Source organism: Pelmatolapia mariae, linkage group LG6 (assembly GCF_036321145.2).
Source record: "Pelmatolapia mariae isolate MD_Pm_ZW linkage group LG6, Pm_UMD_F_2, whole genome shotgun sequence".
In the NCBI taxonomy this organism is placed as follows: Eukaryota; Metazoa; Chordata; class Actinopteri; order Cichliformes; family Cichlidae; genus Pelmatolapia; species Pelmatolapia mariae.
In genome coordinates this window covers 37,525,226-37,544,309 of record NC_086232.1, presented here as the reverse complement: position 1 = coordinate 37,544,309, position 19,084 = coordinate 37,525,226, and the positions used below count along the sequence as shown (strand labels likewise).

General features: G+C 39.1%; 1 protein-coding gene across 1 annotated transcript; it reads right to left on the bottom strand.

The window, feature by feature from the left end:
* Positions 1-1,643: 1,643 nt before the first annotated feature.
* LOC134629500 (neuronal acetylcholine receptor subunit non-alpha-3) lies at positions 1,644-14,394 on the bottom strand. Its single transcript, XM_063476871.1, has 8 exons — positions 13,967-14,394; positions 7,901-8,052; positions 6,459-6,503; positions 5,163-5,272; positions 4,475-4,988; positions 2,867-3,057; positions 2,428-2,644; positions 1,644-2,222 (listed from the first exon to the last, which is right to left on the bottom strand). Exons 1-8 carry the CDS (start codon positions 14,040-14,042, stop codon positions 2,088-2,090), a joined length of 1,440 nt encoding a protein of 479 aa, XP_063332941.1. The 5' UTR covers positions 14,043-14,394; the 3' UTR covers positions 1,644-2,087.
* Between the last annotated feature and the right edge of the window lie 4,690 nt (positions 14,395-19,084).

The following is a 19,084-nucleotide window of genomic DNA, read 5'->3' as shown; positions in this document are numbered from 1 at the left end:
TAGAAACTGACTCAAAATGTGCTTAACACAGGCAGTGTCATGGACAGAGCAAGCCTGGGATTAAAGTGCTCAAGTCCCACACCATTGTTTTTATTTTTGCATGATTCATTGTTGATAATAATCCTTTATTACCACAAGATTGGCCACCTTTCTCATTGGCTTTAAGATTGGCTGTCCCTTGCAAATAGAAAATTTAAACAAGTGGTTGGAGATGCAATGCTAACAGCCAGAGCTATATGCTTAAAATGACCATGTTAAGGTCATCTGCTTTTGATATCATGCAGATCCAGAAGTACAGAAAATAAGGAAAGACAGGTATATTTTAAAGTGCTTTGGTGGGTTTCAGTTTTTTAAACACAAATAACTGACGCCACCTCTTATACAGTTTAGTTGTCTTGAATTATTAATTTCCCAGCAGCTCTAAAGAAAGCAAGTACATGAAATATGTTTTTGGCTGGAAAGAAGAGCTCCGTTCAAAATATTTTGGGTGTCTCACATACGGTCAAAGATTTTTCTCCATTGAAAGAGCTGAAAGCTTGTTTATTTGTATGCAATCCTGAGGGGCTTGCACCCTCCTCTGTCACAGTCTATCTGTGTCACACACACACACACACACACACACACACACACACACACACACACACACACCTGTCTTCCTGAGTCAGATCTGTAGCTGTGAATAATGGAAGAGTGGGCTGAGGTCAGACTGTTCAAGTGCAGGGGAAAGAGGGGAGACTCTTGCTTAAGCGTCCCAGCCATATTTAATAAGTCAGAGAACAAACTCATCTTCCAAAAACTAGGCCAAATCACACAACAATACGATATCGCCTTAGACTGCCACTTGTAACATCTGGGTGACTACAAATTTAAGAAAGTTACCGCCATTATAAAGTTACAGTTCGTGGTTCAAATACACACCCAGTCAGCTGGGAGAACAAGTTCTGGGGAGATTTAGGGTCACTGTCTCCTCGAGTAATTACTAATGATGACGATGGTGATGATAATGTGCCCTTGTGCAGAGCTCATCTGATGAGGACTGACACAGCACCTCACCACTGTTACATCTTACAGTTTTGTTTTTCTTTTTTCTTTTTTTTATCTTATCTAGGGCTGGGTCGAGGTGACAGCCTAAGCAGATATCAGACATCCCTCTGTAATACATCAAGTGATTTTATTTTACTAACTTATTATAGTCTATGTACAATGTCTTAAATTGTATCTGTTGCACTATTATGTAGGCAAATTGGGAAGCAAAGAATGAACCCTTTTGGAAACTGTTTCTCAGCCATTGTTGCTCAACGCTAATTCCACCACATTATTGAAGAAAGACTACTGCTGTTCTGCAGAGACCGTCATGTGTGCCTTTGTGACAACAAATGGATGTCTGCTGCCACTTAGTGTATATACTGTGTCATTACAACCAATAACACATTCTAGTGCACACTGAAGCTCTTGGGTGCAGTTTACAGTGCTAGATTGCCATCTAGCAGACGCTATGGGTACCAAACATCTATTTTTAGTATTGTTATTATCATTACTACTAATAATCATTTTACCATATTTATATATATATCAATTTAACACTTTATTCTACCTGTTCAGCATGTGTGGGTGTCGCAAAAAAGGACGCAGATATAGTGGTATTCAATTTTTTCTTTATTCTGATCATCATTACAGAACATACAATAATCAACAAAGTGCATGTGACACATAAAACAGCTCAATATTCATGGAGTGACATTGTGCATTTTGTTGCATGTATAATTACTTTTACATTTATACAAACAAAGATATTCAAATCATACACGCTACCTTAACCTGCTTATTGCTTGTATTCCTCTGCACCCCTCTACATGCATTTCACAGCAAAGGACAAGTTGCATCTAGAGCATTACAGTTTCCAGTAGTTATTACAGGCTGCAAACCATGTTGTAGGGAGGTAAAAGTTTGTTGCCCGAGCTTGTCTCTACAATAGAAAGATACAATATGAATGTTTCATTGAGCTTTATCAATAAATCATAGTTAAAGACAGACAGGAAACCAAGAACGAACTGTTGGAGAGTATTCACTAGTTTGAGTGTGCGCCTTCATGAAGGTGTGCTGAGGTACATCTGCAAAGCAGGGGTGAAGATAAGGATAGTTCCCAGGATTGACACTGTTAGGAAGGCCCACAGGAAAATTCTGTCCAGCACCTGAGCCACAAATTTCCAGTCTTGTACAACCTGATGAAACAAAGAGAGACACAGAAACACAAAAGTACACAGGTGTGAGTCTGTGTTGGCGCCAAACATTTTTTTTCACAGTAAAACATCCCTCATTAGGGACATGTAAATGACTCTGTGCCACTTCTGTAACAGTAAACAGATAATGTAACACGCATGCAACCCAATTTGTCCCACATCTAGTCTTCCATTTGGCCACGCCCACCTCTCTTATAAAGTGCTCCTTTTTGATATGACGGCTGATGTAGCGAACGGAATTTGTGGCTTTCTCCAGCATTGCCAACCAAGCTTGGTTTTCATCCTCCTTCCCTCCATGGGGGCCTCTCTGCTGACCGCCACAGTGCCCAGGAACGCCCCTCCTCCCCGCACCTCGACGGGGCTTCAGCTCTGGGCTTCGCATCTCAATGTCTGGAAAGTGGTATCTGCAGATAATGACACTAAATCTGTTATTTTATTTATTTTATTTTGCATGTGTAGCTGCTAACTGAAACTGTTAGGCATTGAAGGTTAGTTAGGAATTTTATAACTAACTCTCTCAACTCTGAATGTTACATGAAATGATCAATACCACACTGTACAGTAAATCTAAAGTTACAACCGCAGAAAAGTAAAATATTTGTTTAACTAAAGCTGATCTTTGTTACCTGTCTGTGTGTCCCCTCATACAAAGGAGTCTGGGCAGTCTCTGAAGAAAGAGGCTCTTTACCCAGGGGGCCATGGGGTGATAGGTGGCAGAGGAGCGATGGTGGACGTTAATCACAAAGACGGTGACAATAATGGAGAATGTGACAAAGATCATGATGAAGAGCAGGTACTCTCCAATTAGTGGGATCACCTATAAATGTAAAAATGAAACAGGTATTCAGTTGTGTACAAGCATCAGTAATACTTCCATCCATCCAGCTATCTTTTTTCTTCCACTTATCTGGGGCTCTGTCAAGGTGGCAACAGCCTAAGCAGATACCAGACCTCCCTCTCCTGAACCACCTCCTCCAGCTTATCCAGGGGAGCACCAAAGTCCTATCCTGGGTCTATCCCGGGTCCTTCCCCAGTAGGACATGCCCAGCCTTAAATGTCATTCTTTCAATCACTAACCAAAGCTCGTGACCATAGGTGAGGGTGTGGACGCAGGTCGACCAGTAAATCAAGAGCGCCCCTAAACTATCTCTTCACCACTTTGGACTGGTGCAGCATCCATATAACTGCAGCTGTGGCCGCAATCTGTCCGTCACTTCCCCATTACCATTACTCATGAACAAGACTGTGGGATACTTCCTCCACTCACTAATCAGCAAAATTTGGAATACTAGCCAAATTTAAAGAAAAATTCAAGACATGTAGTAGTGGTTTAAGAGACCTGAGTTTGTTTCACTGGCTTTTTAGGATGCAATGTATAAAACATAAATAAATTCTTTTGATTCCTTGTGGTAGAATTTACTGTTTCTCATGTATCTGCAGAAGATTACAAGTCTTTTGTGTATTATGTTTCAAAAGACTTCTGCTCAGGCTTGTGGCTACTAAATGATTGGAATTATGTGACATCATATAACTCAGTGTACCTCCTAGACTCCAAGATGTATAAGTCGTTTCACCTTAGCAACTGTATCAGGAGATTCAAGGAGCTGTTAATGAAGCAGAGACTGCACCCACCCACATGTTTCATGCCTTTTTTTTTCTTTTTTGCTGTCATGGATGAAATTTGTTTATATTTAATGAAAAATGGCTTTAAAAATATTTAATGATGAACAAAGTGCATTTCTGGTGCGTTTCAAAGCTTGTTAAATCTAGATTTTATTCATTAGTCTAATAAATTTAAAAAGCATGGTACACATTTTAAGAGCTTTTATAGCATTTCTACTTACTTCTTGTTTAAACTATCCTCTGTAATAACATATTAACCCTGAATAAAACATTCAGGCAACATTATAATAGTCTATGAAATATGCCTCGTAGTGGGCTGCAGACTGAAAAGTCATTGATTCTGTCATTGACTTTGAAAGTAGTTTTTTCTGAAGGCTTTTTCATTTTTCTCTCCTGCTTGGTTAATAGAGCTGACATGCAGTTCAAGCAGCAGGTAATTGAGAAGGTTGGGGTTGTGCTCCATTTTAATTAGAGCATGCTGTAATTAAGATTGTAGTTAGGATAACTGAACACAGAAGAAAGAAAAGTGGATTAAAAAATAAATAAATAATAATCATAATATAGCCCAGTAAAAATTTGACTATGGAGAAACACTGACATAGATTGCCCACCTTTGAGGATGAAGGGATAATTTCTTCTATGACCAGCAGGAACACAGTGAGTGATACCAGCACCGATGTTGAAAGTGAAAGTTTTTCTCCTTCGTCTGATGGCAAATAGAATACCAGCACAGTAAGGAAGGACAGGCCAAGGCAGGGAATGATGAGGAAGAGGGTGTAGAACAAGGGCAACCTTTTAAGGATGAAGGAGTATGTGACAAATGGATACCAGTAAACCCCATCCCTCCTACTTCCCTTTACTCCTGTGGCATTGAGGATCTCCCATTCGCCATTATCAAAGAAGTCTTTACGATCCACGTAGTGGTCCACCAGGACAAGATCCACCATATTTCCATCATAAGTCCAGGAACCGAACTTCATGGAGCAGTTCTGTCGGTCAAAGGGGAAGAAGGTGACATCCATGGTGCAGGACGACTTATAGCTGGCGGGTGGAGTCCATGTTATGGTGCCATCCCAGCGCACAATGGCTTTAGTCATTAGTGAACCTTCAAAGCGACCATCAGCACTGGGAGAAAATGGAAAGAAATGGAAAAGAGAGAGGAAAAAAGGCTGAAGTCACAAAAGTGAGGCAAGGTAATAACACACAAGGCAAAGGGATTAATAAATAAATTAAAAAAACAAAGCCTGAGCACTGCCTCAGAATGTGGTACCAATGTGTGTAGAGTGTTGTGCAACTCACTTTTCATACAGAACAATATCAGGCAGCCATATTGTCTCCGAAGGCACTCTGATAGACGTAATGCCCCCATAATCATCAGGGTTCCACTTCAGCTTCACATCAACCCACTCCTATAAAAACACAAACAATAACACAATGACCCACTCTGATACATTAAGCCTACAAGCTAAGTGCATGCAGTTTCTGCACACATGGTACTGTCCATGGTACCATCCATGCGCAGGACCATGGACAGCACCAGGCTGCTCGCTCAGCAGGAATGGAACGGACACTAGAATATGTTTTCCACCAGTATATTTCGCCTTATTTTTAAGGAGAAGTATACTGGTGATTTTACTTGCAAATACAATCTAAGAATATTTTTTTTTGCCCTTGTCATTGTGGTTTAAAAAAACGACTTTCTATTTCTATCAAGAGCTCACTAGCAGAATTTTTACTAAATAATTTATAATTAGAATAATTAACACTAAAGAAACTGTACAATGTGGCAGATATAAAGTAATGTTTACAATCAGGTGTAAACAGCAATAAGAATGGGGCCAATTCTTAATACTTTATTGCTGTTCTTTTGCTGATCTGACGTTTGATATCTCCAGTAGAAAGTAACATTAGTGTGACACATTTTAAAGGATGTATTGGGAATCATTAAAAGGTTATTACTGACAGGCTGAAAAGGGAAAAAAAGGCAAAAGCAGTATGTAACAGTTAAAACTACCATTATCTATTGTATATCTATGCATATTTATTATCTTTATCTATTATACATCTTGTGTCAGCCAATTTACTATTCACCAAGGCCAGAGATGTATTGTTCAGTGAGTCCAACACAAGTTTTAGAAGATCATCTCTCTCTGTAGCGCAGTCATCCAGGATCAACCCTCCTCTTAAATGTACTTCGAACCTCTCCAAATTTAATAAAATATACAAAAGCGAAATTTAACAGTGTGTTAAAGATGGGCACATTTCTTGCCTCTCCTCACAATGTGCCTCTAGAAATATGCGTAAATGGAAAATGTTTTATTGAGATTTATGTACTCAAGTTTTATTGTCTTTTAGCAAGATGACACTAATAATAATAAATCGATAATTACTCCATAATAATCATTATTTTATATACACGCAATGGTACATTTATACCTTTATTTAATCATGTACTCTCACTCATTTCTTCTTGTCAAGGGACGTCAAAAAAAAACCCTTATCAAAATGTGAATTATAACAGTAAAAATTAGCTTACTTCAAGAAAACTGAAAATTAAAGATCCTATAATTTGTAAGCAGTAGAGCTAGTATTCACCTGCCAGAGCCAAACATTTGTAGTCATTAGCTGGTTCTTTTCATCCTGCAAGACAAAAAAAGAATAAAATACCAAGTTCATTATTTATAAATCTACTTACTTGAAATGATAAGTGAAGCTAATGAGGAGGTGAGCAGCAAACCCAAAGCTGGAGACAAAAAGCTGAGTGGCATTAAAGAAAGGACATAAGCCTAAAAAGGTTGATGGGTTAATTGCTTCTTCAGCTTCCTACTTAATAAGTGCAGTGGAACAGCTTTTGGGGTCTCGCACATATTTTAGAGTTTCTCACTTTTGAGTACAAACAATATTAGACAAAAAAAAAGAGATAGGTTACTCCAAATGAACACTTTCACTTGGAAAATAGTATATAATAACAACATGGTTTACTATTCCTGCGATCTTACTCCTATCTTGTGCTATACAAAATAATGAAACCCACTGTATAAAAACACATTTGAGAGGGTGGTAGAGGATTACTAGGAGAAGGTCAAAGACAGAATACATGTCATGTGTAGTTTGAGAGCAGAAAAAGTATAAAGTATTAAGAAAGATGAAAATCTATGAAATCGATTTTGTCTACTCTTGTGAGCTTGTGAGGCATACCTGACTGCAACATTTAATTCATTTGGTATAAATATTTGCAGTTTAGACAGAAAACCAGAAGATGGCACTCTTCTAAATGTTATCTTTTCAGGGAGAAGTACAAATGTGAAATGCTGATGTAGTAAAACTGTTGCCCTCTTTAGACTTGGGGCAAGCAGCTTTGTGAGCGCATACTTGTGTGAATAATAAATGAAATCTGATTCCTCTCAGCTTGATGGCCTCATTACTTCCTCTCCCACTACATGTACAAGTCCACTTTGGACTTCACTTTTAGTCTTTCTTCTTTTCTCTTTGTTGTTACTCTTCCTTTTGAGGTCCTTTAAATCCCTCTTGACACCCTTCTCCTTGTTTATCCTCACTGAAGGCTTCATCTCTACAATAGTTCGTTTTTTACCTCCATATATAACATTTACACCTATTGTATGCTCCATCTGTCTATTGCCTTGCTTACCTATCTTCTAGTTCTCCTGCTGCTATCTCTCCTCTTTTCTTATTTCCACACACCCCTCTCTTGTTCCTGTGAATAACCTGTTTCTCCTCAGAAGATTATAACAGGATTGTATTAACCATATTACATATTAATCTATGTTAATTTATGCAAAGTCACAGACACAGCTGTGTATTCACCTGAATCTACTTTGCTCAAGAATTTGATCAATACCAACTGACAAAATTACCCAAATCCTTGTAATTGTAACCTAATATTATATAAAAATATTGGGTAGAGTAAGCAGTGTCAACAAGCAGAGGCAATTTATAAAGCAATTTAACTAAATTGACATTACTATACACACTGTATACCTCCTGCAGGTTTGTGGATGTGCATGTTATTTCCTCACCACATCAACCAGCTGTGAGATCTTTAGTCCAAAGCGTACAGTGATGGTGTCATTGGCGTGCTGAACAGGCCGCACCCACTTCTGGTAACCTCTGAAAAGGTTCCTCAGCAGAGAATCCTCCAACTCTGCCAGCGACACAAAATCTTCCTGGACTGGAAGGAGGGGAAGAAGGTAGTAGGGATAAGGCCAAAAAGGAAAAATGTAAGACTGTTGTATGTCGTAAAAAGCAGGAGAAGATGCAGCTGTCACACACTTGTAAAGGAATAGATGTGCTTCTGGAATCAATGCAGATGACTACACACATCACATAATTACTCATATTTCACACAGACTGTACCTGAACATTACATTTGACCCCCCCCCCCCTTTCCCTTTGATGTGTGTAAGTACAATGATTAAACTCAGCTCTTTATTTACCTAAATTAAGGTCATTTACACTCAGTGATTTCACATTCTTTTGACCATTGTGGCTTTCAATGCTGTTCTTCTAACATGCTGTTTCATTACTGTGCAGCTGTGCAAACCTTTTATAAGACACCGCCACACTAGCAGCTTAGTAAGGCTCAAAATGATGATATTTAACAGGTTTCATTTTTACAGTGTTCACATTTACACACTAACATGTCATAGCAAGTTCAGCACTTGGAATCATCTCCAGATATTTTATCTCCTTAATTGTCAAATTACTTTTGAGCCTCTGAAAATAGAGGACTATGTGTAAAAATGGCTGTCATGGGCTAGCCAGTTAATTTAACACTTGTGTCAGACCCTCTGAATTAATCCACTGTGGTGGCAAAATTATATATAAAAATGTCAATGTCCCAAACTTTGTTGACCTCATTGTACATCATAAAGTGCATTACTTAAAAGTAAAACTAGTTGAACCTCTAAACAGATGGCTACTTACCTCATATACACCCAACATTCATGTGCAAAACAGATCTGCACATAACTGTCACACTTTTCCAAGTTTTACATGTTTAAGTTATGCATGAAAAAGCTCTACCACATGTCTCCGGAGTCTCAAAAATAAGTGGGATAAAAAATTAAGTCAGGGCCTTAGAGTCAGGCATGCACACACAGTCAGCCTCGGACTGACAGCTGGTCATGGCCGAGCGAATGCATCTAAGCTCCCAAGGCTGACAAGATGATCATACTGACATGATCACCTCAGACAGAACAATCGCCAGGGGAAACAAAAAGAGCTCAGAGCGCTTTGTGCAGTCAGGCACAAGACATAATAGTCAGTTAAAGAGTGACGCTCATGCTGAACAGGAAACAGTGCAATGAAGGAACAGTGCATTCATTTCAACAAGCCAGGAGATGGGTTGTGTTTTTTTAGGTAAACAGTTATAGAGAAGAACATGCAAGATTATGATGTGAATTTCAGTTTAGTTCATCTTTGCTAAAAATACACGTGTATGAGTTTGAAACCTAAACTGAGTAGAAAAAAACTACTCTTTGTGTGTAACTAAGATGCAAATGACAGCAACATTCGTTGGACGCTCAGAGCATTATGTGGTATTTGTACTTGAGAGTCACACAAGAGCCTCCCACAGTAACTCTGTGGCTTTATCAGCTCAAAGCTCGGAGCAATTGTCTGCATAAGAGCCCGATATTTGGCACAGCCTATGGTAGTGTTGCAACAGAAGCTGATAGACAGAAAAGAGAAGTTTGAATCAACAGCCTCTAAAATGAGAGGAATGCTGCAGAGGAGTGGAGAGTGCTGATAAGAGAAAGAGTGAGACAGAGTGACCCAAAGCAATTCCCTCTAGAATATAAGAGAGACAGAAAAAGGGGGAAGGGGAGAGGTTGCTACAGAAGGGTACACTAACTGGGGCAAGGGGAATGAGAACAGACAGAAAAAAAGATAGAAGTGAGAAAACAAACTCCCACTTCCACTTGCATCTTAATGCAGCGACATTGCTCTCTGCTAAGCAATGCAATCTCCTTTTCGTCCTACATTTTGGTATACAGTCGTGATATAATATTTTAGCTGGAGAGGGAGATAAGAAGGGCATCCCTATTTATATAATTATTAATAAATAATATAGGAAACTGGGTTTATTTTAGATTGCATTTAAAATGTAATCTGCAATAATTTATTCTGTTTTTGACTATGTTTGAAATACAGCAATAAAAAATCTCAATAATATATAATGGCATAGTGAAGACATTTGCCTAGAAAATTTCTTGATATCATGGTGCAACACTGCATGTTGCTTTTTTCTGAGGCTTTTTGGGAGGGCCATGGTAAATAATGATCTAGTGGCCACAATAATTCGAGCCAAAATGACTTAGCAAGCAAGAACAGCCTTGTAATGCAAGATGACTAGAGACCTGACAGTTGCAGTAACAAAAGTTCAGAAGTCCTCTAAAGTGAAGAGAAAACCTGCCAGAATGACAACGCTTTCAACAGCTCAAGCTTTTATGGTAGAATGCCTAGACAGAAGTCACTTGAGTAAAAGAGACTTGTGAGACTGTCAACTCTTTTTATTTTATTTGGTCCTAAAAATCTTACAAACTTGGTTTCTAACCAGATACTCACTCTAGATTTCATTACATTGGCCTCTAGTAATTCTATGCAGAATCTTGGAGTCCATTTTGACCGGGACATGTCCTTCAACATGCATATTAAACTAATATGTAGGACTGCTTTCTTGCATTTGTGCAATATCTATAAAAGAAACAGACTGAGTGGGTCTGAAAGACAAACAGAACTATTTCAGCAGAACTCCAAGCTCCAAGCTCACTCCATGCTTTATTGACTCCCTTGTTGATTCCTTATCAATCATCTCTGAGCCAGAACACAATAAAGAAAAAGAGGAAAATGAAAGGCTTGTATATGACTATGCATATGCTTGCATATGTGCAAAGGCTCCACTGCTATGGTGGAAAAGCATGCTGGCACTGGTAAAAATAATAAAAGCTTGGAGTCATATCATTCAAATTAATTAGAAAATCTGGAAATGGTTTTCTACTCCCATCCCTACTCATTATCTGGTGGGTACAATCCATGCAATGAAATGTACTGTAGGAATGTGTCTCTGTGTCACGGACAGAGAAACGGGTGAAAGAATAGCAATGATTGCAGCCAAATGCAGAGAGGTCCTTGAAGAAGTTCTGAAATGGATATACCTCATGAAGTGGTGATGCTGAAACTTAAAGCATGACAGTGAAGTGAAGCATCCAGCTAGGTCAACACTTTCATGGCTTCATCATTAACCCTACCAAGAGTCTAAACCTAACCCTATACAATATTTGTAGAAAGACTAAAAGATAAGAGTTTACAGATGCTTCCCATTTAATATAATGGTGCCTGAGAAGAACACCTCGGAAGTATTTCAATAAATTGCCCTAGTTCAGGCATGTCCTGTAGCGACTTACCTGTACAGACTCAAAGCTGTCATTGAATCTATAATGATATGAATGAACATTCTGAATGTTTGTACATATAACAGATATAAATTTGCTTTTTAAAAAAATATGCAAACATTTGATAGTTATTGGTCATTAATTGAGGGAAAAAACATGCAAAAGACAAAAAAATACAGTGTGGGTAAAACGTGAAGGTTGTGTGTGCGTGCGTGCATGTGTGTGCATGGACACAAATATACCCTGTATTTTTTTCATTTTTAGATTCCTCTTGTTCTCTGTTGGGTGTGCTGCCATAAGTTAAAGCACATGCTGTGTTCAGACACAGACAGATTACCTACTATTGCATCAGATCCCCACTCAGTTTGTAGACTTGAAATGGGGCAACAACACACTCAGCTGAATCTATCTATCTCCCATCTCAACAGGAAGCAGCCCATCTTGAGATTCTCATCAACAAAACCCCAGGAGCCCCTGTAGTCAAACACCACAGGGATGGATTCCTCTACAAGGGCCAACGCCCTCCCTCAGAGAGACGCTTACTGACCCTGCACTATGTGAGTGTGTGCATATTTGACTGAGCAAAGGTAAAGAGGAAAGTATTGATCAGAACACACACACTGTGATGGTTGGAAGGATGCGGTTGTTTCTCTGTGGGGAAATTATAATGCATTAGGTCGAATGTGTGTGTGTGTGTCTGAGAGAGTAAAAGAGGTTTGTTGATGATTGATAGAGACAAAGGAGTGACCCAGCATGCAAACATGCACCCTGCCTCCTCCTCAATTTGAAGCACCCCATGGGTGACAACTGGTATGATCACCTTGACGTGACTACCATCTGTTCACATAGAGCCACAGCAGGATGCACCACTGCGAGGGGTAATATGAGAGAAGGAAACTGGAGGGGAACACATTTTTTGGTCACAAAACAGTGCATATGAACAGAGGTTTAACTTTATATTCTAACTCCACTGTCACTGTTTCAGTCTCAGCAAGTTGACAGAGGTTTTGATGTTTATTGGTTTGTCTGTGTGTCAACAGAATTATGCAAAAACACCCAAGCTGAACTTCTTAACATTCACCAGGTCACTCATGACATATATGGTAATCACTAGGATTTTCGGGGGGGGGGGGTCTTTTTTAATTCACATACTAAAGAATCATATTTATAGAAACTACAAGTTGTATCATTTAACCACTAGGGGACTAATAAAGGATTATCTTTTCATTGTTATAATAATGGAAGAGTAGGAAGCGAGCTTTGAATGCTGAGGGGTAATTTCAGTATTTCCCCTCAGCCATGAAAAGTGATTTAAGTGACTCTGAATGTGGCATGGCTGTTGATGCCAGACAGGCAGGTCTGAGTATTTCAGAAACTGCTGATCTACTGGGATTTCTACTGGGAAGGTTAACAGAGGATGGTATGAAAAAGATAAAATATCCCGTGAGCAGCAGTTCTCTGAGTAAAACTGCCAAGCTGACAGGAGAGCAACAGTAACTCAATTAACCATTCATTACAACCAAAGTATGCAGAAGAGCATCTTTACACACACTCACAAATGTTACAACTTGCACAGCCACTGCGACATTTAGATGGTAGGGTGAGAATTTGGCATAAATGACATGAAAGCATGGATCCATCCTGCCTTGCATTGGATATTTTCTTGGCACACTTTGAGCATCATTTAAACACTATGTCCTTCCTAAGCATTGTTGCTGACTGCATTCATACCTCTATCGACACAGTGTACCCATTTTGTGATGGTTTCTTCCAGCAGGATAATGTGCCACGTCACAAAGTTCATACATCGGATCTCATTCCAACTGAGCACCTTTGTTATATAATGGAATGGGAGATTCACATTCTTGATGCGCAACTGACATATCTGCAGCATGTAATAGATGCTATAATGTATGAGCCAAAATCTCTGAGGAAAGCTTCCAGCACCTTGTTCATCTAAACCATGAAGTATTAAGGCAAAAGGCCAAGGCCACTGAGATGAAGTGGATTTACACAGGCATGTGCACAAACACACAAACAGATAAACAACTTTAGATTGTTAATCTGTGTCTGTGTGTTAAAGTAATATCTGCCCACGCTCACACACACACACACACACATGACAGTAGGAAGAAGAGACAGCAGTTTGATCGTGGACTTCTGTTCTGCCATCTCTGTGCCACAGTATTTTGCTCAATATATTTCATATCAAATTCTATGAGGCATAGCCCGCTCACGGCTTTATTATGTAAGGGAATTCTTCTCTCCCATTGCTGTGAATATGTATTGTATTTATATCGTCCCTTATTGTTCTACTGTAGTGTTATAAAGCCCATTCTTAGTCACACATCCCAAGGGGGGCGCTGTGAACTCACTCTTTAATAAATCATAAACATGCTCTTTCACCTGACCCCATCGTTTTGTCCTGCGCCCTGATTAAAAACTATAATTATATTTAAACTACACAGCATGATCGCCTCTTTTTAAAACACCTTTCTCACTGGGCAGAGCCGTGGCACGTTAGCCAATTAGTGTGAATATTGAGGATATAACGTGTTTCGATTTAACTAGACACAATTCTCCTGCTTAATCTTCTGTCAGTTTGAGCTTTTGTTTTGTACAAATTAGATTTTCTGTCCTGACAGTTGTGCAGCTTCAGCAGTTTAAAGGCGAGTGTTTCCATATTCTTACCTTGCATCGTAGCTTTCCCAAGAGCCACGCAGAACCACAACACCGCAACCGCAAACTTCATCTTTCCTCCTGTCATCAACGAGACCGAGTGGATATTTCCACAGCGAAGATCAAATTATCTGACTGTTCATCCCTGCATGCATCTCAGCAGCCAAGTGGGACCTCCGGAGTGTCACCACCGTGATGTGCAGTTTAAATAATGAAGGACGGTCGGTTGTTGGTGGCTTTGTACAACACGCACCGCCTTCACGCTGCGAAACACCACCTTGTGTCGAATATGTGTGTGTGTGTCTTTTTGTTTTGTTTTTTTTTCCTTGTCTTGGTTCTGTCGCCTGTTGGGTTTCTCTGCACCTTCTTTTCGTGCGTGTCCCGTCGCAGAGATGGATCCTGCCCGAGCCGAGATGGGCTGAGGGCGGGACAGAAGAGGGCTGGCTTGTCATACTGTGGGATGTAGGGGGGAGGACAGATCTGGTCCCCAATCAGAGAAAAAAATAAAGAAATAAAAAATGAAAAAATACATTTCTGCGTGAGCAGTACTAGCCTCTATGATTGGGAAATTACATGCATAGTCTTATTATTAATGTTAAATATTCCAAAGTAGTGCAGCTCAGTGCAATTCGACACTCGTCAAATACGAATGATGCCAAAAAAAAAAAAAAAAAGCATAATAAAAAAGAAGATTAAACTTGGCTGTATTGTCTCCAGTTCAGAGTTACAAGTTGTTACATTTTTTATTCAGCGATGAGTGTGGTGGTGAGATGCTCGCTTGAATCTGTTACCCCACCACAAAGTGATGGCATGCTGCACTGACTGCACTTCATTGTCACTTACACGAATGTTGCAAGTGTAAGAAAGAGCGGTGGTTTGCATATTCAACAAGTAAGGTAACTCTAAAAACGTTATATAAACGACAAAACTTGAAATAAATACCAAGTAGGTTGTTCCAGAGCTGAATTTCTAGTACATAAAATCCTGTTTGAGTTTTAACAGACAGTGTTTGCTTGCTAAGCTATGACAGGAATAGTACAACAAAGAAGGAATTTAATAATGAGAAGACTAACTTTAAAAGATACACGCTAAGATACACACCAGCTGCTGAAGCGACCCACTTTTGTTTCCTTTCCTCAACCCTTCTGAAGTTACATGTTCACACAAGGAGCAAATAATTGTGATGGACTGCAGCACTTATTGCTTTACTTGCAATAGTGCTGATGTGGTGAAGCACTTTGGTTTATGATTAATGGCTTAAGATAATCTTTCAGGAAGCAGTGACCTGTAAGTTTCCAAGAAGCGCATTACACAGTTTTATAGGTAGTGCATTATCATTACTCATCAGAGAGCGGAACTGATGCTTCATTCATTCGACTAGACAGAAAAAGACACTTACGCTATGCAAGCCATGTTATGTCCATATACATATGCATGCCGTGCTCCGATCTTTTTGGCTGGGTGTGGCTGTATAACACAAAGAAACGGAATCAATCATAATAATATAAATACACTGAGCAGGGGATGATAAAAGCATCCGGTGACTGGAACTATGCTGTAGACTCTGGCACATCACTTCCTGAAACTAAATCTGATTAGAGGTTATAATGTATGTGGGCATCGTAGACCTTGATTAGAGCCTGAATCCACAAGGCTGAAGATACTCGTGCAATTATTTTTATGTATTTTCTTATTCCAAAGCTATCACCTTTCACTTATAAAAGGTAAAGTAGGAGAAGAGCACTTACTGCAGCACAATCTATCTAATTACTTGCAGTACAAGCTGAGCAGATGAGATGATCTAACTATCGATTTTTTAAAAATTCTATACACTATTTGGATACTGAGAAATATCTATCGCCTTTAGTTATAATCACGTCACTACCAGTTGTCAGCAGTGTAACAGACAGAGAATTTGACCTATTGACAATGACCAGGCTTCCCAATAGGTCAAGCAATTTTACCCTTCTCATGTGTAATATAAAATGCATTGTGTCACTGTTTAAAAGACAACTAGTAGAGAACAAATAGAGTGTGAAGAATGGGGTTGATTTATTGAGGCACAACAGGCCAGAAGCCAGCCCATCTGACACAGAGCAGACATTTCGGATTCATTTGCTTTGTGTCATTTATTCAGGCAATCAAATAAGCAGTTGGTTGACTCGTAAACAACTCATGGTGATTTAGTGAAGAAGATGGAATCCCACTCTCTCTGCTAATTAAGTTTGAGCTAACAGCAGCTGGAAGAAGAACTGTAAGGTGAATCATCCTGCACCTACACACATGCAGGTCACATGCTTGAAAATCTGCCACTCGGCTGCTTTTGTTGGCTTTGTATGTCTCATTAAATGCCATCTTATGCCAGCACCTGATCACTGCTCTGGTATTGCCAAGATTTGCCCGGGGGGACAGCCCAGCCTATCTGTCTCAAACACACATAAACAAACACATTCCTGTCAAGTAAGAAAAACCTTCATGTTTATCTAACACACAAACAACCTATGCCTCTTCTGTGTCGATGTAAACAAACTGAAAGTGGATGATTTTAGAGTCTTGTTATCCAACGATGGTGGTAAATGTAGATTCTGGATGGACTTAAAATTGCAGACTACTTCAGTAATTAGTCTCATTCACTCCCAATCCAAGTTAATTAAGAAAATGAGTTCACATTAAGGTCATGAGTGCTGAGGGAAGGTCGGTAGAGCAGTTTGTGCCTTAATTATACAAGAAATTATCAAAATTCTTGAAGATCTGGAATACACAGATGAGTCCACAGTTTTTCTCTCTTCTTTTTTTTTTCTCTGCCGCTTAATATCAGCTTTATATCTATTATTTCTATTTTCCCCTCTTTTGATGAGTAAATGAATGGTTGACTGTAGCAGAAAATCCATCACATTAAATGATGGTATTCATCCCTGACTGCAATGCATTAAGTACATGTTTTTTTCTTATGAATGAGTATATCACTTTATGTTGCTTGACTATTCAGTCACCGTGGAATCAGTGCGGCCCTTTAAACCAGAGGTAATAGACCAAAACTTAATGCAAGGCACGTATACCTGACTACTCACACTTACAGACAAATTCGTTAACAAATATCAATCCTCTTTATCAAACTGCAGTCATTTTCACTTCCATTTAGCAGCTTCGCTTTGGTGTGTGTTCAGTGACCTTTTCACTCCAAACAGCAAGAGAATTAAAATAAGAACATTTGCCCCTGGCTGTGTACCCATGAGTTTCTTTCTTTATCTTTACATCAACAAAAAAAAAAAGATCCTTCTAGAGTTTTGGGGGCAAATATTGGATTTGCCCAAGAATTAAATTACCTTAGACTATGTTTTAGCTATAAGCTATTCTTTTTAGAGTTATTCCACATCATTATCTAGCCTAATATCTGACCAAACAGGTTATAACCAGATTCATTTCACCTAAGCAAACTGGATCAATAAAACTAGAAATCTCTGTATGTCTCCTTTTTATATGTATTTTTTGTATTTATTTATCCTTTTTTGTTTTATGGTAACTAATGTTTCATTCAATGTACATAAAACACAAAGGTCACATAATAATGTCACTAAAGAGTGTGACAAATGAAATGGTTTACAAACAGGCTTCCAAAGACCGTGACATCTCCTTTGTTGATGCCAACATGCCTCTGACTCATAGTAGTACTAGTATAGAAAAATCTGACCTGATGATGACTTCATGTTGCATGAGGTAATACCTAGAACTGCCCCACCTTTTCATATTTTTTTTCATAAAACAGTGAATATTAAGGACATTTCTTATTTTTCTTTTCTACTTGTATTGCACTACATCACTAGCAATTCATGCACATATAACTCTTTCTGTCTAGAGATTACTTATAGGGTTTCATCTTTGAAAATTGAACATGGGGTCTATATTCACCCACGGACACACAGACACACGGGGTAAAGAAGCATCCAAGTAAAAACTTAAGCAAAAGGGTGACATTGAAAGGCTGGTGCACAATCTCACACGCCAGCAATTACCCATTAATTGTGTTTCTAGGAAGTAGCGTTCCTCAGTAGCTATTGTTAATGGAGATAAAAAGGAGACAAAAAAGGATAGGAGGTGGGAAATTAAGCGAAAGAACCAAATGGCTAATAAAGGGTGAGTTGTAAATATCAAAGAGAAATGTTCTGAGCCATACTAAATCCATTCTTTTTTTTAAATTCTATGGTCAGGTTGTGTATTGTGATGCCAGTATAAATTCCCTGGTCTCAGAAATATAAAACAGAATACTACATGGAAATTATTTTACTGACGGAGCAGCAATCTTCTATTTGTTTCTCAGCAAAAGGTCTTGCCAGACTGAGTTTACAGAATAGATCTTAGATGCAAAAGAAGGAGACAGTTTTTAAAGACCCAAACACTAAAACCACTTACAAAGTTCTTTAGAGCTAAAGACTCAGGGTTTCTGCAAGGGATGGTGGACTTAGTATGTTTGCACGGGAAGGCTCAGGTGCTTAAAAGGAACAGGCGTTTCACTGGAAAAGTCTATTTGACAAGGAAATAAAGAAAGGATGGAAGACACAAAGGTTTGGGTAGATCGGAAACCAGAATGTTGATTATGACAAAGCGATAACTCCGATTTTCTGCCCCAGTTGCCGTGGCAGCCAGGAGCAGCTGCAGTAGCAGGAAAGCATTTGCTCTGCCATTCCACTCCTTCATTCCCCGAGCCAGTCAATTATCAATGATATGGAAATGCAAGGAAAATCCTGCTGGGCCCACTGCCTGACACAAGCTGGGGCCACAGGAGGGGGAAGAAGTATACACACACACAGAGAGAATAAAACAGGTTGTCTGGTTGGCCTATAGCTGATGTTAAAATCATGGACAGATTAGAAAGGGAAGAAAAAACAATCATAAATACACAGATGCACTCTCACACTTGCTTTTTTTCCCTCAGGAAGCAATCACATTATGTAGCATTCATTCCCTGGAGACTTACACTAACATTAACCACACACCAATCACGCATTAAAATCACCAACAGGTGAAACAAATACAGTAGCGTTGATTGACAGTAGCCTGCTTCTTGACAGTAGCACCTCTCATGATATGTTATCTGACAAGTGACAATGAGCTCTTAAAAGAGATGAATCT